The 25,854-nt window shown below is 42.1% G+C and overlaps 1 protein-coding gene across 1 annotated transcript in view; it reads left to right on the top strand.

Annotated features, from left to right (window-relative positions):
- GUCY2F (guanylate cyclase 2F, retinal) overlaps nt 1–25,854 on the top strand; it is a 109,948-nt gene that overhangs the window by 78,101 nt on the left and 5,993 nt on the right. The window contains exons 10-17 of the mRNA XM_008566663.1: nt 476–632; nt 5,643–5,792; nt 7,773–7,921; nt 10,121–10,284; nt 11,055–11,247; nt 14,556–14,730; nt 18,325–18,423; nt 21,606–21,700. Coding sequence (XP_008564885.1) covers nt 476–632; nt 5,643–5,792; nt 7,773–7,921; nt 10,121–10,284; nt 11,055–11,247; nt 14,556–14,730; nt 18,325–18,423; nt 21,606–21,700 — 1,182 coding nt within the window. The remainder of the gene's footprint in view (nt 1–475; nt 633–5,642; nt 5,793–7,772; nt 7,922–10,120; nt 10,285–11,054; nt 11,248–14,555; nt 14,731–18,324; nt 18,424–21,605; nt 21,701–25,854) is intronic.

The following is a 25,854-nucleotide window of genomic DNA, read 5'->3' as shown; positions in this document are numbered from 1 at the left end:
GGATACATGCAAGCATTTCTCTGGAGGAGAAGTAGAATCCCTGGGTCACAGGGTATTCATATTTTAAATTTTGATAGTTATTGCCAAATTGCCCACCCAAAAGGCTGTACCACTTCCCATTCCTGCCAGTAATGCATGAGAGCTGGGTTAGACCTTTTGAGGAAAATCAGAATCTCCAAATTCCTGGCTATTATATGTGTATGGATCCATCCTGTGGCTGAAATATCAATAAATCTCCCAGTATCATATAATTCTCTGTATACACCAGATATGATTCTTCATTAAAGCATAACATTTTAGAGCTAGAAGAGACGTGAAAACTGACTCGTCAAAAATTTGCTTTGCCTGCATGTAAGAGAAAGAGGCTGGATTCTGGATTATAGCAGGTTATGCCATTAACAATCTCAGAAAGTGGCTCTAAAAGCACAAAATAGTTAAGTAAGTTGCTAAATAGATCCTGTTATATTATCTTCAGGGCATGAAGTACTTACACCACAGAGAGTTTGCTCATGGGAGGCTAAAGTCTCGGAACTGTGTGGTAGATGGGCGTTTTGTCCTAAAAGTGACAGATTATGGCTTTAATGACATCTTAGAAATGCTGAGAATCTCTGAAGAGGAACCTTCTGCGGAAGGTAAGCAATGAATTGTACCCTTCTGATGCACATAAAGTAACTCCAAAGTTCACGTGAAAATATGCACTGAATTAAAGCCTCGGACTGATTTTAACTCCCCACTTTTGTTGAAAATCCAGCCTCATTTCCAAGCGAAGGGACTTGAATGAAGTCTGCATGCTATAACTTCAGCCCAGCCTAGCCTTCTGAACAAAGCCAGTGCAATAATGTTCGGTTCCTGCTGTGGCAGGATTAGGCTGTATTGTTTGGAGACCCCAGCAGTTCCTGGAAAAACTTGCTGAGAGCTAGGCACACAGTAGGTGCTCAATAAATATGTGTCAGATTGAATGGAGGGTAATTTGGAAGCTGGACCCCCACAGAGTACATTCTAGAATGGGATGTCACTAGAGCATACCGACACTGTCTCTGCCAGAGAGGAAGAAGCAAGGAGGGGGGCCCCAGCAAACAAATGCTATGTGGATTATGTGGGAGGGCTTCAGACAGAGCTCTGACCTTCTAGTAAATAAATAGGCATGCCTGTAACATCCATTTTGTGTTTTTGTCTAGTGCACCTGTGGCAGCACTAAACAATGCCTGTAGGGGTCATAACAGATCAAAGAAATAGGAGAAATCTGCGATGGGGGGGGGGGGTAGGTGTGAATGGGAGCGGGGGGATGAACTGATGGAAAAAAGCGAGATAGAAAGAGAAAGAGGGAAAAGGAGAGAATGAATAGGGTTAAATACATATAGGAAACTTGGGTATTAAGTTTTGACCAATACCGCATGGGTGAAGAAAAGAGATAGTGACACAAAAACACAGAGAGACAGACAACCCAAAAAAGACAGAGGGAGAGATGCAAAACTACAACATATATTCATATTCTTAAAAGGATCTTTGGCATGGTAAGTTTTAAAGCTGCTGACTTTACTACGTAGCAGAAAAGCAAAATGAAAGACAGAGAGAGAGACACATGCACAGATAGAGACACAGTCCAGTCATCTGTGGCATTATCTTTGCTCTTTATAAGACTTGTGGAATATCAAACTTTAGGGAGTCATCTAGTCTAACTCCCTCATTTTACGGATAAGACAATTGAGGCTCATAATTTGCCTAAATTATGCAGCTACTTAGCAGCAGTTGTAGGATTGCAATTCAAATCTTCTGAAGCCTAGCCCCCCACACAGCCAAACTTAGAATAACAATGTCTTCTTTCTCTGCCCAGTCATGTTTTGGAGGACTTGAAGCACCTGGTAATCACAATGAAAAACATTTGATAATGTCACTCTCTCTTTCTCTCTGTGGATCTGTTTTTGCTCATGCCTTAGTTCTGTGGTTACTATTTGGCTAGTTCCAGTTTGAAAGCTTGGAGTTGTTGCCCTGTGTTAGTTCTAGAGTATTGGAACAATAGCTGCAGATATGGTACGTACTTAGCATTCTGTCAGAATTAGTTATCTGTAAAAGATAAAACACAATACCTAGCTTCCCAGAGTCTTATTTAATTCACAGATTCACAACTTTCAAATTTAAGGAAATCTGGTCTTAGAGTGAGTAAAGGATAGCTGCAGTGTTTTTTTGTTTTCTGTTTTTGTTGATTTTGTGAGCTGTGTCTGTCTCTCCCTCTTATCATTTCACTTCACGTTCCAAATTGCAGTGGCAATCTGGATGCCCAGTCCATTCTTCACATACTGCAGCCAGGGGGAGCTTTCTAAACTGCAAATCTGACCATGTTACAGTTGTGCCTAAATCCATTGAATGGCTTCCCATTGCTCTTAAGATAAAGTTCGAATTTTTTAACATGTTATGAGCCCTGCGTCTGGGCCTTGCCAACCTCTCATGCTTAACCACTCACCTCCGTCTGTTTGCTGCAGCCATGCTGAACTCCTTCCAGTTTATTTACACCAGGTACTCATTTACCTCCAGACCTTCACACATGCTGTACTCTCTGCCAGGGACACTCTTTCGGTCCCACTCTGTTGTAAACTCATCTGTGTCTGGCTAAATTTTACTCCTTCCTCAGGGCTCAATTTAAGTACCACTGCCTCGAGAGGCTTTCCATGACCCGCTACACTCAGCTAAGTTGCCCTCTTTATGATCTTTTAGGGCTCTGAACTTTGTTGTACTACCATACTTTGTTAGTCTAGTTCTTTTAATTAGCTCTCTTCTTCCCCCTCCCAAACTATAAGTTTTGTGAATGCAGAAAACAGGTTTGCCTCCCTCAGCACCTTTCATAGTACCTGGCAGAATAAATATTTGTTGAATCAACAAATGAATAAAATAAGATAAACTAAAGGAACTTGCCTCCCTACTTTAGATGATGAGGTTAATGGAATCTTATTATTGGAAGGCCCTTGAAGGCCATCTGGCTCAACTTCCATTTTACAGATGGGGAAACTAAGTTCAGAAAGGTGAGCTGTTTAGTGGCCAAGGTGAGATTCTGAAGCCAGGTCTCCTGCCTTCCAGTTCTTGTTCTTTTATACTACACCATACTGGTTCTTCAAGGTTGATTTTATCACCATAGCAAGCCTCAGAGTCAGTACTGGCTCCAGCAGATACAAAACAAGCTAAAGTAATTTTTCTAGTTTTCCTGAGAGTTCAAGTCTAATGGTACCTAGTGGCTCTTACTTGGTTCTGGAGTGGAGATGAGAAAATGTGGTGGGTTGTAAGTGTATTCATTACTGTCCACTCTCAATTATATAAGGATAGTGCAGATAAAGCCTCATTTTAGCCATTAACAACATATGCGTAAGTGCTCTCTAAAAATACTATTTGGTGATGATTGTATTTAATCATCCAGCTTTTTACCAGTTTTGCCCTCTCTTTTCTTGTTGTGCTTTTAAATGTGCAGGGAGAGAGGATGCCAAGAACAAAGCAGCCGCATACCGTTTTTCCCTGCCTCCCCCCACAAAACCATGGTGCCTAAAATCCCTTGGTCAGAAATGTCTTTCTTTGGCTAAAGTAGCACTCAATCTTTTCAGTTTTATTTGTAATTATCAGTTCTAGGCAGGTAGACATAAAGACAAAACCACTGTAGTGAGTGTATTAGAGACTTTCACAGGGGTGGGTAGGTGGTGGGAGGAGGGTGACAGAGATGCAGTGGGGAGAAAGGCTGGGGACACCTGGAAGGCAAAGACAGAAAGATGGGTACATGATTGGGGGTAAGGCTAGAATTTCTTGTATGAGTATTTTGATCAGAATAGGCTGGGTTTCACTAACAAACCAAAAAAACCTCTGACCTTTTGCCGTCCTTCCTGCTTTATAGGAACTTGTCCCTGGCTCCCTTCCCAATATCCCAAATTTAACAAGATGAAAAATTAGCCATTGCTTTCCCCCTGACACCCCCACCCTCAGCAGACATTCTCCTCCAGCCTCCCTATCTGGATGTTAACCTGTTGTTCGCGCCAACTCCCTCCCCTTCACAGCACAGTGTGTCTATCCCCAACTATGTCACTTCCTTCTCTATGGTAGCTTTCAATGTATCTCGTTCCCTGTCCTGCTGCTGCCTGCCCCCACCCCCACTCAGGCCCCTTTCACCTCACTGCTGCCTCTTACTGCAAAAACTTCCTAGCTGGTCTCCCTGACTCCAGCCTCTCTCCTTGAATCCAGCTTGTGCAGGTTGCCAGATTAATCTTCCTGAACAGGGCTTTCATCAAATCCCTCTCCAGCTCCAGCACCCCTACTGCCTTTTGTATTCACTCCAAATGCCTTCATTTGGCTCTCAGGGCCTCTCACCTTCTGCCCCCATTCTTCCAGCCACCCTCCCTCCCCCACTTGATCAACCCCATTTCTCATTTCTCATTATCCCTTAACAGAGGCCTTCTCTTCAGCCAAGCTAATCTGCTTACCACCCCCCTCACCACCCGCAATTTGCTCCTTTCTGCCTCTTGTTCTTTTGCACAGACTGTTCTTTCTCCCTGCAAAGCTCTTACCCTCTCAGCTCCAGAAAGCTGAATCTCTGACCTTCTTAACAAGCATATTTAAGATTTAACTTTTCCAGGCAGCCTTCCTGGATTAATTAGATCAGTTCAGTTTTTTCTAAGTTTGAACCTGATGAAACTGCTGATATTTAACCATTTTTAACCCACAGAATTGGCAATTTCATATGGTTTGACCTAAAACACCACCCCAACTTTTGACTACTCTAGTTATATTGTAAAAGTGTATTTCTTTATATATGGGTTAAGGCACTCTTCCCCCAAATTTCTGACATCTGACTGCTATAAACTCTGAAAGCAGAGATACTCTTTTGACCTCCGCGGGGCCCGAAATGCAACAGAGCACACAGTGGGTGTTCAATTTTGGCTTTTAACAGATTCATTTCCCTGTAGTAGTAGTGGTCTTCATCACTATCTCTCTTGTATTGCAGTTAGGGGTGTACATATCTGTCTTGCCAACTGGTCTGTGAACTCCCCAAGGGCAGAGGTGAGGTCTTATTCACCTCTGGCACTGCCACTAGCACAGTGCCTGATACACAGTAGAACCTCAATAAATATTTGCAGAATGGAGTTAAAGGAATTGCTGCACCTTTTGCTTTGCTAGCTAGGAACAGAGAAGGCCTAGGGATCCTCTAATCCTTTTAGAGAAGACCTGGAGAAAACAACTTGTGAATCCCTGAGCCCTGGCACAATCAAATTACCAGACACATATAGATCTCAGCAAACAGCAAATCCATGGCAACCAGTCTGGCAGTGCACTTGCCTTTCCCTGGAGACCTGCCAACTGCTACTTGCAGGCTTAAGAGAGCAAGAAAGCAAGTGGCAGATAGCTTCTCTACTTGGAGCTTCTCTGCCCTTCCTCATACTTCTGAGGTGTCTGTCTGCATGGTCCTGGGGTGGAGAGAGTAGTATGTTTTCTCTGTGTGTAATTCCTTAGATTTATGGATTCAGACCCCGGGGGGCGGGGGGCAGTAGTATGCCAGTCTCTAATAAAAATATAAAGCAGTCAATAAAATAGCACTCTCAGAACCCTTGAGGGCATTACAGATGTTGTCAGTTAATCCTCCTTGCATTCATTACACAATGCTTTCTTTTCAGAGTTGCTGTGGACAGCCCCTGAACTGTTGAGAGCCCCAAGGGGCAACAAGTTAGGTTCTTTTGCAGGAGATGTCTATAGCTTTGCCATCATCATGCAAGAAGTGATGATTCGGGGCTCCCCATTCTGCATGATGGATCTGCCTGCCCAAGGTAAGTGGGAGGGGAGAAAAGGGTATGGGGCCCACCATGACACAGATCATCAGGCCAACCAGAGCTGTCGTGATTGGCCAGAAGAGTGTTTGTGCTAACAGCCTGCTAGTCTGCAAGCAGCACGTATTGTATGCAGGTGGGACTTGGAGCCAGACAGCTCTAGGTGTCTGGAAGAAATTTCCCACCCAAGAAGCTAGTCCTTTTTCAAACTGTGACATAAGCCAAGGGTCTACAGAACCTATGTCAATCCTTTTGTCTTTTTTTTTTTGTGTGTGTGTGTGTTCCCTTCTACTTCTTTGCAATGCTCCCTGCCAAATATTTCAGAATCCTTCATGATGCTTCTGGATGAAAAGGTCCTCCCATTCTTTCCCTGTGACACGCCACAGGCTTCCATCCTCATCTCCCAGCAAAACACTTGACTATTAGACAAGATCCATAACTGGATGGTAAAATTAGTGTGTGAAATTTTGAGGGGAAACAGGATATCTGCATATTCTGAAAGTATAAGCTCACAAGATACTTTCACATTACTGATTACAAATGGAAAAATAGTAAGTTTGCAAGTGGAGGATCCTGCAGACACCATCTTAACCAAGTGATCAGGGTTGACATCACCAGCACCAGTACTTAGGCACATTGACATCATGCACTGACATGATGCACTGAGAAGGGCACTTCACCTCTGTGGTATTCTTGCCCAAATTCATAACCTCAATCTAATCTCGAGAAAATGTCAGACAAGCTCAAATTAGGAACATTCTGCAAAACAAACAGCTAGTACTCTTCCAAAGTATGTAAGTCATAAAAGGCAGGAAAAGAATAAGGAACTGTAATAGACTGGAGGAGACCAAGACACAGCAATTACATGCAATAAGGGATTTTGAATTGGATTGTGGAGCAGAAAAAAGACATTAGGGGAAAACTGATGAAATTCAAATAAGGACTCTACTATAAAATGCTAATTTTCTTTGTACTATGGTTATATAAGTTGCTAACATTTGGGGAAGCTGAGTGAAGGGTACATTTTTTACAACTTTTCTGGGAGTCTAAATTTATTTCAAAATAAAAGGTTTTAAAAATGAATAAGAAAAAGAAAAACACTTACATATCCTTTGCCCCACTCAGGGTCCCACATCACTCCTATACTTAAAGCCCTCCAACTGTTCCCCATCTCTTGTTAAATGAAGCCCAGACTCCTCAAATGACATACAAGGCCATTCACGATCTGGCCCCTAGCCACTCACCTCTCTAGGTGTTGTAGATCAAGACTTGCTAGATTCAAATTTGAACTCTGTCACTAGTCACGTGACTTTGGCAAGTTACTTTCTCTGTGCCTCAGTTTTCCCACCTGTAAAATGAAAATAAGAGTGCCTATCTCTTCTGTTTGTAGTGAAAATCCAATGAAATAATGCATGCAAGGTGCTCAGCCTATAGTCTGATATATAGTAAATGTTCCACTTCAAGTGGAGTTCATGGGCCAACAGCCAGGAGGATTTTGTTGAATGCCATGAACTGTTTACTGTAGCTCTCAATTTCCTTTGCTTAGAGGCCAGGCAGGGCCCAAAGCTTGGACCTGGACTGGGCCTGTGCCTGCAGGAGGGGCTAAGTGGGTCCACTGCGGAGATTGGAATGCTTAGATGATTTGGGAATGGTTGAGGGGAACCAGATCATTGAAGTAACAATATTTGAATCGACCTCAGATAGGCTGCATCTAAAACCTTGCAGAAACAGCATAAAGCTGTGCCTAAATGATACCAATAGTTCAACTGATAAATTTCTCAACCTCTCCCCAACCACCTGATGCAGACTTTGCTCACATACAACCTATACTCAGGCTATCTAAGGAGAAAGCAAAGGAGATAGCCCTTCTGTATTTTCTCCTAACCAACCCCTTTCTTGGCTAAAACTCAGTTGTCTTTGCCAAATCTTGGTGCTTTTTTTTAATGATTCGTAACCCTTTCTCTTATTGCATCTGGTTAGAAATCATAAACAGACTTAAGAAGCCTCCTCCTGTGTACAGACCAGTGGTTCCTCCTGAGCATGCCCCTCCAGAATGTCTCCAGCTGATGAGGCAGTGCTGGACCGAAGCTGCTGAACAACGACCAAGTTTTGATGAAATATTTAACCAGGTAAGGACTCTGAATCTCACCACTGCTCAGAAGCCATCCTAAACCCAGCCTACCCAAGTCTAACTCCTTGGGTCCTTGTCATATTGCGAAAGGAACCTCTTGCAAGGGGAAAGGGCACTCCTCTTGGAGCAGCAGCCTGGGGGTGACTACCTTGAGGTCCTTCGTTCTGGAGCATCACTAACACATCCTCCAAGGGCCCAAGGGTTAATTCTGGTATTCTTATGTGTCCAGAGCTCTGTTCCAGCCCATCCACAATCTGGTCTAATCAATCTTTCAAAGACGAAATTGAGCCACCAGGCAAGGCAATGACATTGAGACCATTAGAAGATGGGTATCCTGGTATAGATGGTGCTCCTCACAGAGCCATGTTTGGTTTGGAGTTCCCAGGGAACTCTAATGACAAGTATACCATTTAGGTGATGCCAGATTGTTTTTGGAGGGTCAGGAAAAATGTAGGGTATTTGAAAGGGTGTTCAAGATGGAAGAAAGTGTGAATGTGGAGTACAAAAGCAGGAGATTCCTTAGGTTCCCTGGGAACTACTTGAGGCAATGGGGTACATGAAATGTGATAAGCCCTTTCCTTGAGATATTTAATTTCTAAAGAGGATGATTCTTTCCCCCGAGGTGGATATTGGAAGGGGGGATGAAGGAAAAGGCAGAGCGAGCCTTGCTAAGGAAGCTGGGGTGCAGTTCCTGTGTTAGAGCGTGCAGTTTAGAGCTCTGTTGAAATTATAGGATACCAAAACGGGTGCTGTCTGTGAGTGCTGTGTCAGCTCTGGTGGAGAGGCTTTTGAGCCTGGCTGGAGTACAGCACTGAGATACTTTATGAGTGGCAGGTATCTGAGGCGGAAAAGAGAAGGAGTTGGATTGAAAGCCTGAGGGGCCCTGCTTATGAAGTCATCCGTGTCCCCAGCTAACAATGCCTCCATTAGCCTGGCTGGGTTTCTTGAGGACACTCAAACAGGTGTTCGATAGTATGGAAAAGGCAAAGGACCACGAAGGTCAAATTTCTAAAACTTACCATGAGGCAAGAGAAAAAGCATTTGCCCTTGTGTTGATGCTAGAGATGTTATTTCAGAAGGCAGCACAGAAGCCAGTGATAGATAGGAGGAGTGCACATCAGGTGACCTTCAAACAAGACATCGCTGGGGCTGCCGTCACTAAAATGCTTCAGTGGAAATTTAGGGTAGCCTCCCAATTTCCTGCAGTTAATAAAACTTAAATGGGAGGAGGAAGAGAAGGAGGTTCTCTGGGTTAGGCAATAGGGGGAGCCCAAAGCGTCTGAACCGGCTGCTGAGGTTACCCCCAGGACCGTGGTGGACATATAGATATAGACCAGGCCCAGGAGGAAATTCCTCAAGTTGGCCTTGGGGCATTGGTTGCTAAGTGGAGCATGTATGGCCCAGCTGTATAAGAAGGTTCATTGGGACAGAGCCCTAGATGTCTGCTCAGTAAAACCACCACCAGTCTTTTATTGTTGTGAACACAGCCACGTGCATGCTGAATACAGCAGTAAGGAAGAGCTACCCCTCGTGATGCCGCTGTCTCTGTAGATGAAGAAGGTCCTGAGAGGGTGTATTGAAAATTTGTGGTATGCAACCATCGCTAAGGGATCAGGGCATAGAATGTGGCAAGACCAGTTGAATTTCTACATGAACCTGACTGACTCGAAGGGCAGGTGTTAGGGGACACCATTATTCTTGGACCCCAGGGTAAGAAATAGGGGTAAATATTACCATGTAGATCTTCTGCCTTCTTAAAAAGGTCAAGCAATCTTCCACCATCCAAGAACTGGCAACACAGTAGCATTTGAGGATAAGGATGATTTGGTAGGCTGATGATTTAGAACAGTAAAACAACACTTCCTGCCCTCTTTTCCCTTACCCCACCCACATCTGGCCTGGGCTCAAGACCAAATCCTGTTGCAGTCTCAGAACTGAAGGAGCCTGCCCAGAGCACACTTGCTCAGACTGGAAAGAACCAGAAGGTAGGGGGAAAAGTACTTGCGGGAAAAAGAGCCTTGTGAATGGGCTAGAGTGCCAATGAGGGTAGTGGGTGATTTTTGTTATTTATATCTGGGTTCACCTCTCCTGCCCCCTCATTTTAGAGGAAAGGATTTGTGATAAAGGGGCCTGCTCCATCATCTCTGAGTTTGGAGGAGTAAGCATTCCCTGGCTCCTCTTTTTGTTTTACTTTCAGTTTAAAAATTTCAATGAAGGGAAGAAGACCAATATCATTGATTCTATGCTTCGGATGCTGGAGCAATATTCTAGCAACTTGGAAGATTTGATCCGAGAGCGGACCGAAGAGCTGGAAATTGAAAAACAGAAAACGGAAAAGCTTCTAACACAGATGCTACCACCGTATGTGGGAACACCTGAGGAGTGTGAATCCTTATAACAGTGTGTTCTATTAAAAAGAGAAAAAATATTACCCATCAACTAACCACTTCCTTCCCTTGTCCTGCACCCTCTCTATTTCTAGTGGGTTGAATCACACCTTCAAATCAAAGTAGAATTGGAAACCAAGGGAGCAGAGCACACATCGTAATTTTTTACTACCTGTGGGTCATGCTGGTCATTTAAGTTTTTGGTGCCTCAGTTTTTCTATAGTCCCTTTGTGACCAATTCAAAGAAGTCACTTCTTTGAGCTTCTAGAGGAAAGCAGCAGGGTTGTTTTTCCAGGTTTTTTCCTCCTTTAGTTGAAAATTTTATTTGTTGCTACAATTTTTTAGTTTTCCAGGGCACCTTATTATGTGGTAACACGATCTTCTAGGAGATAATTGAAGAAACTAGTCTTATGAAAAGGCAATCGCCTGGGAACATTCCCCGGGTGTGGGGGGCAGGGGGGGTGCAAGGTAGAAATATAGAGAGTTGAAAAAACTCCATGAAGGCACAAACCAGGTCTGTCTATTCAGTGAGGTATTCCAGCACCTAGGACAGTACCTGGCACATTGTGAGCACTCACCACATATTTGTAGCATAAATGAATGATTTAATATATTCATTCAGGTGACATTTTCTTCCTCCTCATTTACTTGGTGGTGATTTTTGGAGAATTTGTGTTCTAGCAGGTGTGTGTGGCATGGAGGGAGGCTGGTGTCCTCTTAGGAAAAGCTATATCTATTTTTCAGATCAGTTGCTGAATCTCTCAAAAAGGGCTGCACAGTTGAACCTGAGGGCTTTGACTTGGTCACCTTGTACTTCAGTGACATTGTGGGCTTTACCACCATCTCAGCCATGAGTGAGCCCATTGAGGTGGTGGATCTTCTGAATGACCTGTATACACTCTTTGATGCGATCATTGGCAGTCATGATGTCTACAAGGTAAGTTAATTAGCAGGGAAATATATTTCAGAGTGAAATTTTTATATGAGGCTCATCTATGTGTATTCCAAAATTGAAGGATGCAATTTATAGAATGTTGTTATTTAGGAATAAAAATTTAGGTAGTACACCACTTCCATTTGGTATCCCGTTGGAAATAAAGGCCATATAAAATGCATATAATTTCCTACTTTACCAAACAACAACTCTCAACCCAGCAAGAGATTGCTGGTCAGATTTCTTTTGAGTCATTTTCTAGAACTGAGACTAAGAAGAGTTTGAGGTCAAGAGAGTTATCGCACTTCAGTAGCTGAGGACCCATAGTGGAGGCCGCATCGTGCTAGACACTGAAGAGGATACAGAAGTATTGGTGTTTTGCCCATAGTTGGTGACTGCTGCAGAGTTCACCTTGGTAAAGTTTGTGTAGATTTAATACATGCTATTAAACTTTGGTCTCCTGCATTAGGTACTGTTTTTTTTTTTTTTTTTTTTTTTTTTTTATAAGAGGGAACTTGGCATTACACCAGGGCTCTATTAGACCTTAACTCTTTGGAATTGCTACAGGGTAACCTAAAGCCCACCTATTGGTCTGAGGTTTGGGGAAGTGATTAATTGTGAGGTTGCAAGCCCCTGCTCCCATCTTCCCCGACTCTTCCAGCCTGTCAATTTCCACTCTTTCTGTCAAAAGTTGCAGAAGATTAGTAGAGAACAGATGACTTTATTCACTCATTTCGGTGTCGTGCTTCCTTACCCTTGTTTTTGTATGTTGTCTTATCTCTAGGCAGAAAATGACTGAAAATCTCATAGCTGGGCAGGGACATTTCTACGTTGTCTGCAATATGGATACTTGTTTTATTGATGGAGAAAGATGTCCCAGGCATCCCAAACCTTAGACAGCTCCTCTGTCCCAGGAACCAATGTAGAGCTGGAGAATGAGTAGCTCCATTCATTGGATCCTTCACGGTAGTCTGAAATGTTCCAGCTCTCAAATCACACACAGGGTAGTGTGTTTATCTCATATTAGACAGGGCCCTTTCAGGTCAGGTAGAGAGCCTCAGGGCTAGGCCAAGCCACCTAAATAGGGCTCAGAAATAGACATCAAACCTGTCAATCAGCAGGAGCTGCAAGCTAATCAAGAAGCACACATAGAGACCACGGTGGAGGAAAAATCCATGGAATCAGACTGCCTGTCTTAACTTGCTGAACTCAAGCAGCCTGAAGAGAAAAGAAAATCGCTGAAAGCTAATTCAGTTGAAACTAAAATCAAAGATGATTCAGTATGGGCAGTAACACAGCCACTGGTTTAATCAATCCAGCTGATTCTGTTCAGACAATTGTTGGGGGTCTTAGGGATAAGTCCTTCAGCTATTTTGCTACTTCATGGCTGCAGTAGGGAGGTAGTGGGCTGTTCCCAAGACGGAGCAGGGATATATAAATCCAAAAATGGAATCTAATTTTTTTCAGTCCTGTGTATGAAAAACAACACAGTACAAAGGAAATAAAAATTGAGCCAGCAGTGAATCACCAAACTTGTTTGTATTTCCATTTTCTTTACTTGTAAAATTGGAATCACCTCCCTTGGCACTTGGTAATCTGAAATGGAAATGAGAAGGCTACTGCTGAATTCTGAAGCTGGTGATTTGTTTTCAGTTTCAGTTCTTCTGCCACCACCCCCATTTCTACCAGACCCCTCTCTGTATCTGACCTTCCCTTTCAGTGTGCTTATGCTGGCTGATTCAACCCACAATTCCCCACAGCCATTGGCACACCAAGGCCAGGCTGTGACCATGCTCCCTGTTCTTCTGATTTCCTCATTCATATCCTTAGGGCCTTCTGGGTCACTGACTCATCAAAGCCGAAGGGTCAACCACTACTCTCTGATAATGGCCAGCTACTGAGTTTCACCTCTCATACAGCATTTGCAACGTCACCCTTTCCTTCCTCTGTGCAGGCAGGTGTGCATATTTGAGGGCAGGGATCTTTTCCTCAGATTACACCAGGTAAGGGAGATGCTAGATGGAAGAAGTATGTTGAGGTACAAAGTCCTATAGATGCAAAAGACCATTGTTATTGGCTATATAGAAAGTCATGATGAGGGGCTTATTGCTTATTGCTAAACTCTTTTTCTCTGGATCTGAATCATAGCCACAGTTCTAAGGCTGGTTTCAAGACATACCCATTTGGTGATGATGATGATGATTATGGTGATAGCTTGTACTTAGTATATGTTATCATCTACCAGGCAGGTTTTAAGGGCTTTGAGATAAATATATAAACTATTTAGTCCTTAGAAAACCCTATGAGGTAGGTCCTGTCATTATAAGTGAGGATACTGAAGCACAGAGAGATACAGTAACTTGCTCAAGTCCACATAGTTTCTAAGTGGTAGATCTGGGATTCTAACCAAGGCAGTATGACTTCAGAGTTTCATGCTCTTAACTCCTGCATTCCGTGAGTGCAGTTCTCTAGGAAAACATGAATTTTAACTGGATCCAAACTTGTAGTAGCATAGTCGGATTGGCTCACTTCATAGAAGTCCTTTAGCTTACTTATCTTTTTGGATTTACCTGAAAAGCTTTGACTTACTGGTCATCTAAAAGAATGAGCACACTTCTGTGGGAATGATGAGGAGCATAGATTTGCGTTTCTTTCCAGGTGTTTAGGTCTAACTGCTCGCTGCAAAACTCCTGAGGGCCAATACTGCTGCCCCTGAGGGAGGTAGCAATAGGAGAGGAGGAGGTAACTGGTGGCAAAAGACCCAGTTCTCATACTCAATAAACCTGCAAAACTAACTCTATCATATTAGCAAGGCGAAGCAGAGGGAACAGACTCTTCCTTGTCCGTCCTTTCCCTTTCTCTATACTGACCTTAAGGCTGCCCTAGCTTGTTTGCCCAGAATCAACTAGAGAAGTGCTTGCTGGGGGAGCATCATAGGCACCTTCTCCTAGAGTGCTCCCCAGGGACATTCTAGGGACAGTTCCAAAAATCTCCCTTTTCCCTTCTCCCAGGAATTTCTTGGAACCTGATATTTCTCTAGGGTCAGTCAGGAGCCTATGAAGTAGCTACATGTATTTCAGAATCTCTGCGTGTGGGGCCTAGACATGGGTATTTTTTATAAAGCTCCTTAAGTGATTCGATGTGCAGCTAGGCCTGTGAACCACTGAGAGCCTCTCTCTGCCTTCCGCACTTTACAAGACCTCCTAGCCTCCATCATACTTTTAAAGCTCTGAAAAAAAAAAAAAAAAAAAAGAAAGAACGAAACACAAAGAAGTTACTTGCTTGCTAATTCTATTTTCCCTGATTCCCAGGTAGAGACCATTGGAGATGCCTACATGGTGGCCTCAGGCCTCCCAAAGAGGAATGGCAGTAGGCATGCAGCTGAGATTGCAAACATGTCCCTAGATATCCTGAGCTCCGTGGGTACCTTTAAGATGCGGCACATGCCAGAGGTGCCTGTCAGAATTCGAATTGGCTTGCATTCAGGTAAGACAACCAGTTAAAGCAAGAGAAAACATTCCCATGCACCTCCTGGAAGACTAGAAAAGGAAGAAAAAAGGGTAGCTCTCCTCTGATTCCTGGTAGTTGGATTATCCAGATGTCCACAGCCGCATAATCCCTTTATGCCTACCTGTGTTTACTCTCTTTCCAGTACCTGCACTACCACAGTGTGCAGCAGCCCTTGTTCTAAATACCAAACCCTTTCAGTCTACCCTTCTGGTTAGAGCCAACATTTCCATGTTTGACTATGCTACGAGATCAACAGGTATATGATTTATTTAGGATAATTCATTTAATTAATTAAAATCTCAACTCCTGAAGTATTTTTCTCCCACACTCATCCCCTCTTGCTTGAATATCTTCAAGACCTGCCCCTTATTGTATTCTTCCAATATAACATCACACATTCACAGGTATCTTGACAGACGTCTCACTTGATGTCACAGATGTCCTACCTACTGGCCCCTCTTGCTCCCTTCTCCACTCCTCACCTCTTTTTCTTTGCTCTGCTTTTCTAAGCTCCTTTTCATCCCTTTTCTACCAACTTCTTAAAAGAATGAATAATACTCACTGTGCCATGTCTTTACTATCCACTCCCTCCTCAGCCCCTTTCAATCTGGTTTCAGTCCTCACCATTCCCCAGTCCTTATCTGCCCTTACCTCTTGCAGCATTCAGCATTCATGACAATCCTCCCTAAAACTCCCTTCAATTGGCTTTCATGACACGCTCCTTACACTCTGAATGCCACCCCTCTGTTTCACTTACTGGTTCTCAGCTCTTCCTGTTCTCTAGCATTTTTTCTGCAAAGCTCTCAGTCTGGTGATCTCTTTGCTCTCCGAACGTCTTCACTTCTAATTTATTTCTCAACCCACTCCAATCTGGCTTTTATTTTCTGCCATTGTCTGATAATTCCTTTTGTCTCCATCTGCCCCTTAATGATTGGTATTCCCCAGGGTTTTGTCTTGATACACTGTTTTTCTCCCCCCACATACTTTCCTGGGTGATCTCATTCATGTCTATGGTTTAATTACCACCTGTATCGCTGATAACTTCCAACTCCATACCTTCAGCATAGTCTTCTGCTTTAAGCTTCAGACTTGTATATCAAACTTCCTGCTGGATTTTCCACCTGAATGTTGCACATGGACCTCAGATTCAGCACATCTAAAACAGAATTATTTTCTTCCTGTACAAACTTCTTTCTTTTCCTGTATTTATTCTCTAGGTCAGTTGGGGGTACCACTATTGACTCAGTTACTCCAGCTAGTCTTGGGATTCACCCTCTTGACTCCTCTCTCACTCTGACCTTCAACATTCAAACAATTACTAAACATTGAACATTTTACCTTTTAAATATTTCTTGAATCTACCTTGTTTTTCCTTGACTCTCACTACTCAAGTCTAGGCCATCAGCATCCCTTGCCTGAACCACTGCAATAGCATCTTCTTTTTTCTACTCTTGTCTCTTTCCATCCATCTTTCTCATAGTGATCAACATAATCTGTGTTTTCTTGTCTGTCCTTCCATTAGACTTTAAGTTCTTTGGTGACAGGAACCATATCTTACTCATGTTTGTACCCTGAGTGCTTAGCACATACCAGGTGTTCAGTATTTTTCTTTTAAAGAAAAGCCCTCATCTCTTATTTGTGTTCCAGTTTTACATTTCCAACCCCTTTCAGCACATCTCTTCTTGGATGACTCACCATTATTTCAAATTTAACACATTTAAAACTTCAAGTCAGCTTTTCCCACAAATCAGTATAAACTCATAAGCCCATACCAATTTTCTCATGGTCATCAATCAAACAGCAATAAGTCTGTTGGTTCTCCTTTCATGTCTTTCTCTCTCTCTCTCTTTTGTTGTTGTTTTTATTTTATAAACTTGGTAAGATATACACACAAAATTTACCATTTGAACCATTTTTAAGTGTACAGTTCTGTGGTATTTAAGTTCATTCACATTGTTGTGTAATCATCACTACTATCTCCAAATGTTCTTGGTCTTCATTTTTAAATTTTTTTCAGTTTGATTTCTAAAATAATTTTTAATTGACAGATAACATTTCTTTTGTCACCCCTTTTTGGCCACCCAGTTCTCATCATCGCCTCCTTTCCAGTACCTTGTGTTTAGATTACCGCAACAACGATCCAACACATTTCTCTGGTTTTACATCTTCCCCTTTCAATGCATTCTATACACTGATCTGAGAAAAATGGAAGAAAAATCATTTTTATCATGTAATTCTCTGCTCAAAGTACTGTAGTGGTTCAAGGTCCTCCATCTTGTACAACCCACTTAATCCAACCGTGTCTCCAGTTTCTCCCCAACCACTTGAACTAGTCAGAATGCTTTCTCTAAGAGCTTCCCAAAATTCCGTGCTCAATTTCAACCACAAACCTTTTGATTTATGTCCCTTTTTGCCTATTCAAATTCTCCCCACCCATCAAGATCCAAATCAAATCATTCCTTCCCCACTGGACCTTTCTTGACTGAGTCAGGTGCTAATAAGCAACTTCCCCCGTTTTCTAAACTGTTTTAGCTCTTCTGTCTGTACTATTTGTCTTGCCTCCACAGTACATTGTCTTGGGTTGTTGCTTAATTGCTTCCCGTTTGGTAGTCTCTTCTCTTCAATTAGAGTATAAAATTTTGGAGAACTGAGACCATGTGTTACATTTCTTTTTTATTCCCCTTGCTGTCTAGCTCAGTACTCAGTGAATGCTTCTGAATGAGTGAGAAGAGAATTAAAATGAGAAATATATGAGTTTTGCAGTTTTTATTTATTTCTATTCTCAGCAGAAAAAAAACTTTCTAGAGCAAAGCAATTACTTTCTTTAACTGAGAAAACAGCAAAAAAATAATGCTGAAAAATTTAAACAGTTCTATGAGCAGAGATCAGAAAGGTGAAGATGGAGAACTTTCTAGATACTCCTGAACTTACTTTTTACTTTTTAGTATGGCTGCTGAAGTTTTTTCAATTACCTATAACACTTAACACAGCCGTATTAAAATGTAAGAAAAAAAAAACATTCTAAGGGCAAACAGAATATATTCTTGGATTATCAATATTTACTACTCTTCCATGCTCCTAACACAGATAATTGAAAGTCAACTATTTGGTTTTAGATTTTCCACTGTCTTAGTAATAGTTCTCTCGATAGACACAGTTGGGAGACAGGCAGACCTATGAGATCGTTCCTTTCAAACCCTAAGGCACAAGAAAGAGTCACATTTTTTCCTTGCAGCAAACATGTTTGGATCCTGAGTCCCTGCCCAGGCTTTTCTGGTGTGGGTTTAATGCTTATTTGTCCCTGTTGACAGATATAAGCATCTTGGGTGTAACTGTTACTTGGAACAAAGGTATAAATCAGAAGGGTAGTCATGTCTGCATTGTTATTAACTTGCTTTCTTTCACAGTAAAGAGTTCATTACTTATTATGTCTTCCTTGAGATTCCTGGAGCTATCTGATGGCAACTTTTATTCTTTTACAAAGTTACATTCGTTGCCCTTCCAGTGCTCCTCTATTAGCATTGGGTGCATACCTGTTGACTGTAATTCTTACCCCCTGTGACTGTATAGGGCCGGTTGTTGCTGGAGTGGTGGGCCTCACCATGCCCAGATACTGCTTGTTTGGAGACACTGTGAACACAGCTTCTCGGATGGAATCAACAGGGCTACGTGAGTACCTATAAAGGGATAGATGGGATGATACCATCCTACTATTGGGAAAGTGATTCTTCCTCAAGAGAGGGGAATGAGAGCAGGGTATATTATGTTTTAATGTTTTAAAGAAAAATAAAATATAATTTGAGAAGATTAAGATTTATCACACATTTTCCTCGTCTCTAATGGCAAACCAGTAGGGGGTGATGTTGGACTGAACATGTACCTTTCTTGTTCTAGAAATGAAGCTGTAGCTAAGTGACACTGAAACAGCCAGTGAATTTGATCAAAACAACTAAAAAAGTCTTTTGAGTAAAGGAAAAAAAATTGGCCAGTCTGGTAGGTTTGGGAGAGTCTTGCTGAGAAAAGAACTAGGTAAGGGACTGATGTTTTCAGTTTTTGACTAGTTTGTGGAGACACGCCCGAGCTTGCTGCCTTCTAGCTGGCTGCTGTTTGCTGCTCTAGTCCTCTTTTTGAATTGGTAGGACCCCAGGAGTTCTGGCTTCATCAAATATCCTCCTAGAACTTAGCTAGCAATAATCCTCCAATCTAAGGAGCTTGGAATTCTGAAATAATTAATTCTAACTTACTTGTATATAAAACCTTTAGCTTCTATCAAAATAGGCATAATATCAAAGATACCATTTCTTCCTCCCTTATTTGAGAAGAAAACTGTATAAACCATTATGCCATTTGTTACTGGCCAAATGCTAGCTCAATTCGTTCTTGGTTATTTACTGTCACTACTGAAGCAATGTCAGAATCACAATGTACTTCTTACCTGTAATCATGGCTGCGCAAAGCAATTTTTTAATGCTATTATAGGAAAAGCATAGAGAACAGCATTAAATTCTATATACAGATTTGCTGGATTTTATACAGAAAGAAAGAGAGAGAGAGAAAGGAAGGAAGGAGGGAAGAAAGAAGGAAGGAAGGAAGGAAGGAAGGAAGGAAGGAAGGAAGGAAGGAAGGAAGGAAGCCATTTAAGCCCTTAGCAGCCCTGGCTTTGGCAGCTACTAGGCACGATAAGCTCTTTCCAAACTTCAGCAATATATATACTTAAATGAGTCCCTGACGATATGGTGGCCTATATCACAGTAGGTGGTGCCCTGTCTGACCCCCCTCCTCATCACTCATGTGCAGAAACAGGCTTACACAATGGGTCCAGTCTTAGTCAATCTAGCTTGTGCTGCCATGATTAAGGAGGCAGCATGGAACTTAGATGCTGTTGTCAGAATAAATTTTCTGACATCTGGGAAAGTCTTCGAACTCCACAGATATGGCAGAGACCATGGAAGTAGTCATCCAGGAACTGCTGTGTGAATATGACTTTGCATATAACTTTGCTCTTGACGTGCTACCCAAGATAAAATGAAATTGATCATGGAGCCGAAATGCAGATTTGGCACAGTACTCTGGACTGATGTAAGTTTGTAGAAGGCTGAAGTCATATTTTGGTCTGCACCAAGGAAAACTCTACATATTTCTCATCAGAAAAACAGACTTGCGAACAGAAATTGAATTTTGAGATTTAGGCAGCACCTTGTCCAGTGATCAGCTAGGAAGGAGAAAATAGAGTGAATCACCCACAGCAGGTGTTTATTAAGCACTGATTGTTCAAGGAAGGTATTGTGAGGGATAGAAAGAAACATACACATGCGATCTCTGCACTAAAAGAGTTGGCTGGTGTGTTTTTCTAAAAGATAATGACTGTGACCCAAATATGACGTTAAGCTCCACAACTGATCAAAGATTTGTAAAGAGGTAGCCTTTAACTTCATGTTGGATATGAGACCAGGACACATCACAAGTTTATTAACAAAAAGTCAGTTTAATCAATATATCCTTTGTACCCAGTTGAATTCACTGAGATTCTGAAATGGAAGTGACTAGTGATCCAGCCCTGGAGTGATTCTCTTCACCACACAACTGGATGGTGGTTGGAATAAGCTATCTCTTTTTTGAGCTGTGTGTTTCCCACCAGCAGGATTACTCTATGGAAAGCCTCCCTAAAGACCAGATGCTAGTAGGATGGCACAGATAGGACTGGCTAGGGTTACATTAGCCAGACATGTGGCTTTTAGGAATAAGAACCCTTTTTAAGCAGAAGCTTTGGGTGACCATGAGTTAATGAGGAAGACACAAATAACAGCACTGAGCATTCAAGAGAAGGAAAGTCATTGTGAGTATACATAGCAGAAATTTCTTGAAGTTCTTTTCAGCCATGCCTTCCTTCTCAGATTGTAATCAGCTTCTAAAAGAATGATTTTTTCAAGCATGTGTGAGAACAAGTTTTGGACTTTTATTTGTTAAATAAAAGGTACTCAACCTCAACAAGATCTCACTTCATAGGATGACAGTTTTCAGGAAGGTCAAAGATCTTACCTCAGTTAACAAGTGATTGTTCTTTATCAGAAAATTACACTTAGGGGGTGGCTGGCTAGCTCAGTTGGTTAGAGTGCAGTGTTGATAACACCAAGGTCAAGGGTACGGATCCGCTTACCAGCCAGTTGCCAAAAAACAAAAACAAAAAATTATACTTACATTCTAAATAAATTTTTAAGGTGGTAGCTCTGCATGTAAAGCTCTTATTCCCAGTTGGGATCATTGTTTGGAAAATAATACATTTATGTGTGTACATAGCTAGATGCATCCACCCAAAGAACAGCTATGAGTGTATAATTTCCTCAAAATATTGACAGAGGTCTTGAGATATTTCTCAGTGATGTTTTAAGTACAGAAATACTGACAGATGCATATGAAAAAGATACCCTTTTATTTTTTAAGTAGGATATGTAAAGCTTAAGAATTCAGCCCCAGTATCAGCCTGTGAGAGAAGTTGCTGAAGCCAAACTTCCCTCAGAGGAGGTCACGTTTCAGTTGAGAGCACAGTGGTGTTTGCTGGTTTCTCCATGTCAACCTTGGAGTTAAATTAGCATCTTTCTATTACATGGCCTTTCATCTGAGATACTGTCTAGGAGGCTGTTAGGTGCTATGGCTAACACCTTAATTGGGCCTAGAGAGGAAGGCCAACAATCCCCCTCTTCCTTCTGTGAAACCCTAACTAAAACGCTCTCACGGGACTTTACTTTAGGTTCTAGTTCATTTTGAAGTGGGAGCACTTATTACATGGGTGTTTTCTCATTGATTTTACCAAAGAGAAAGTAGCCAAAGACATGCCTCTTCTTCCTTTACAGCTTATCGCATTCATGTCAGTCTCAGCACTGTTACAATTCTTCGAAGTCTAAGTGAGGGCTATGAAGTGGAGCTTCGAGGAAGAACAGAGCTCAAGGTATAATGTCCTTTTGTTTTTTTAACCAAACCACTTTTACACACCTGCTTCTGGAGAGGGCCTGGTCTGCTGGAAGAGTTTACCTGGGAGTTTGAGACTCAGCTACAATTTGGGCAGAATCTCCAGCCCCACTTGGGGCTTCCAAAAGATAGCTTCCTTTTGGTTCAGTTTTCTTCTCTTTAAAATATGGCTACAGTGGGGAGAATTGTTGAGACTTCTGCATTTTTCAGACTATGAGTTGCATCTTTGTCTCTTAAAGAACTGCCTGGAATTTGGCTTTCCACTATTATTTACATTTTCTAATTTCCATTTTGTTTACTCTTTGGCAGTGCCAGATGTTGTTCAATAAGTCATAGTACTGGTGAGTTTAGGTTTTCTGTTCACCTGTTCAGAGGCCACACTTTCTGACCTTTCATCTATGCCATTGGTCAACTGTTTATAGACTTTATGTCTTTCCCCAAGGATCAAGAGGAACAGTAAGTTTTATGAAAGACAAACATTTTGTAGCACTTTTTCTCTGTGTTAGGACTATCACTTGATCCAGGATTCAGGATTAGAATGATTTTCCTATTTTTTGCCATTTCTACTGGAGTCTTCTCATGTCTTTCTAGATGAACCTGGGACCACTGGCTGACCCATTTGTAAGAGACCTCAGAGATCTGATAATCTAACTCCCTTAATTTCAGATGAAGAACCGAGGCCCAGAGAAATGAAGTAATTTGAGCAAGGTCACATAGTCAGTTGATACCAGAATTAGGCCGAAACTCAGGAAGCCTGACTTCCCATTTAGTGCCCCTTTCATGACACCATGCTGTGTGAAGATGATTTTCTCAGTGAATATTCCTGGGCAAAGCAAAAGCAGGGCACTGAGTGATGCATAATTTGTTTTTGTCATTGGCATGCCTTCCCCAAATGGTAGCAAATTGCACATAACTATATTTCAGAAGTTAAAGATTGGAAGGCCTGAATGTAGCTTATCACTTTTCTGGCTAGTCCTTGTTTATCCCTTCCAATAGATCCTTAAAATCATGCAGCAGGTGGAATGAGTCACTTGCAAGGAAACAGAGGCTCCTTTCCTACCTCTGCAGAGAACTCAGACAGTGAGGCGATGGAGGTTGGGATATCACTTGGGCAGTGAATCAAATTTCCCAAGGCTTTTCTGATCCCTCTATGTATTCTGTCATTTCTCAGCAGAGGGGATAAAGGCATCTTGGTTTCCTGAAGCACTTTCATCTGTATTGCTGGGTACAGATTCTTCATTAAAAAGCTGAAAAGCTGAAGAGGTGCCACTTTTGCAACTGAAAAAGGAAAAATGTTTTCCCACCGCCATGGTTTTTATTGCCCACAAATTCCATTCAGGAGCACTCACATCTTTGGGTGTTTCAAGTAAAAAAGCAGGACTTACTTCAAAAGGGCCCTTTGCAGCTTTGCGGTTTCTCCCACCCCAGAGAATTTGGGAATGTGCTGCAGCAAGTTGGAAGAGCCTTTCCCTACTGGCACGTTGGGCCTTGTTATTGGGGTTGCAGGGGTCTTGTGGGGAAGAGAGATTGAGAGGGAGATACTGAGGGATAAGATGAGAGGAATCCCTAGAGGAAAGGAAGGGACAATGAGAATAAGGAAGAGGAGAGGAAGTAAGACCCAAAGAAAGAAAGGGAGAGGAGGAGAGATCCTTTCTATCTCTGTACCCTCCGTTTACTGATGAGAAGCAGTTATTGCACATTGCATAGTAGGGTCTGGAGGACGGTTGTTCCTAGTTCAGTAGGGACATGCAATATATCACCAATAAAACCATAACACCAGTGCACTTCAGAAATTCTGATTCAACATTTCCACCCCTCATCCACTCTGTGCTGCTAAGAGTTGCTCCAGTACATGGGGCAGAAAGACCACATTTGATGGTCATCCAGGTGTGATTCCAAAGTTGATTGCTAGAAACAGCCTTCCCTTCCAGTTGGCCGATGCTTGGAATTTCCCCCATTTAAACTTCTTCTCTTGGGCTCAAGGTTTGGATCCAGTAACAACACTCTTTCCCCACTCCATCTCTTTCACTGGAGTGATGACACTTTAAGTTGTTTCCCTTAGCGGAATCAAAGATATGGATTGGATTGGGTGAGAGAAGAGAACATAGGGCAACTGAGTAATTGGGTGGATTGGGGGTACAAAGAAAGAGACCAAAATGAATCAGCTGAGGTGGCATGGGGGAGGACTCATTTAGAGATGAGAAGCTCAGCCTCTCTGGGAAGCCATCCCACCACCCACTGCAACCCCCTCTTGTACTGTACTGGCAACAAATGATCAATGCCTAACTGGCCAATTCTGCTTTTTCAAATCATTTTATAATCTCTTCTCTTACATGATTACTGTTTCAGTCACTGTCTTCCTGATAAGTTTGTAACTCCTTGCTGAGATTTTGTATATACTCATATCTAGGTTTATCAGTTGCATTCATATTTACCATAGACCTGTAGATAGATTTACATTCTAGAAAGACTTTCTTAAATGGTTGTTCTCAGCCAGTTTATGTTGTTGCCAGAGGTGGACACTTTTTAAAACAATTTTTAAAAATCAATAATTGACTAAAATAGTGTATACTTATGAAGTACACAGTGATGTTATGGCTTATGAATAAAATGTGGAATAATTAAATCAAGCTGGTTAACATATCCATCACTAAAATACTTAACTTTTGTGGTGAGAACATTTGAAATTTACTCTCATCCATTTTGACATGTACAATACTCTATTATTAACTATATTCACTACATTAAGAGAAAACATATTCCTGTTGTCTAAGATTTTATACACTTCGACCACCATCTTCCCATTCCCTCTACCCTCAGCCTCTGTAACCACCATTCTACTCTCTGCTTCTATGAGTTTGATTGTTTTAGATTCCACGTGTAAGTGAGATCAAGTGGCATTTGTCTTTCTGTGCCTGGTTTATTTCACTCAGCATAATGTTCTCCAATTCCATCAGTGTTGTCACAAATGACAGAGTTTCCTTCTTTTTAAAGGCTGAATAGTATTCTGTTGTGTATATGTACCATTTACTGATGGACATTTAGTTTAAGTCCATGACTTGGTTATTGTATATAGTGCTGCAATAAACATGGAAGTGCAGAAATCTCTTCAACAAACTGATTTAAAATCTTTTGGATAAATACTCATAAGTGGGATTTCTGGATCATATGATAATTCTGTTTTTGTTTTTTTGAGGAAATTCCATACAGTTTTCTATAATGGCTCTACTAATGTGCATTCCAGAGGTGTACACTTTCTGACCTTGTCTCTGAATTCTAGGGTTAAATGGTATTTGGTTCTCAGGTCCTTAAACATTAGTACTGTGTTATTTGTGATTTCTCCTCTTCCTCAACTTCTTCTCCCCTTTCTCCAACCCCTAACACACACACGAGCACTCATTTGCACACATATGTGCACGCATGCACATGCGTGCACACGCACACACACACCCCTACACACCAGCAATTGAGCCAAGAAGTAATGAGGTTGTATTGACTGATTCATGATGGTCAGAAGGTCTGGTCTCTAATTTTTGCCCCATCTGTGACTCAATATGTGACATTGAACAACTAACTTCATCCTCATTGTGCTTTCTTTTGTCCATATAGAGGCCTCTTCTGGCCTGTGGTTATCAGGAAGCTCATTAATCTCACAAACTTTAAAATTCCCAACAGTTGCTTTTTGGCCTGTAGACTTGCCACTTGACTCCAGTGTGTTGGAGAAGCTATGTGGTGTGGAAGGAAGAGTGTTTAAAATTTGGAGTCTGGTAGAGTTAGGTTCAAGTCCCAGCTGTGCCCGCTTATTGACAAGTCATTTAATCTCCATGAAACTCAGTGTCCCTATTTGCAGAATGAGATTAGTAATAGACCTGCCTTCCAGGATTTCTGTGAGGATTAAATAAGACAGGAGATGTGGGGCCGGCCCGGTGGTGCACTGGGTGGTGCGCCGCTTGGGAAGCGCGGCGGCGCTCCTGCCCGAGGGTTCGGATCCCACATACAGACCGGTTCCCGCTCACTGGCTGAGCGAGGCGTGGGAGCAATGCCGGGGGTTGCGATCCCGTTGCTGGTCCCCGGTCCGGTGCGGGGGCGACACTGAGGGTTGCGATCCGTTGCCGGACATGGAAAAAGACAAAA

Source organism: Galeopterus variegatus, unplaced genomic scaffold (genome assembly GCF_000696425.1).
Source record: "Galeopterus variegatus unplaced genomic scaffold, G_variegatus-3.0.2 Scaffold260, whole genome shotgun sequence".
Lineage (NCBI taxonomy): Eukaryota > Metazoa > Chordata > Mammalia > Dermoptera > Cynocephalidae > Galeopterus > Galeopterus variegatus.
The sequence above is the reverse complement of the archived record's forward strand: the minus strand, read 5'-3'. Positions and strand labels throughout refer to the sequence as shown.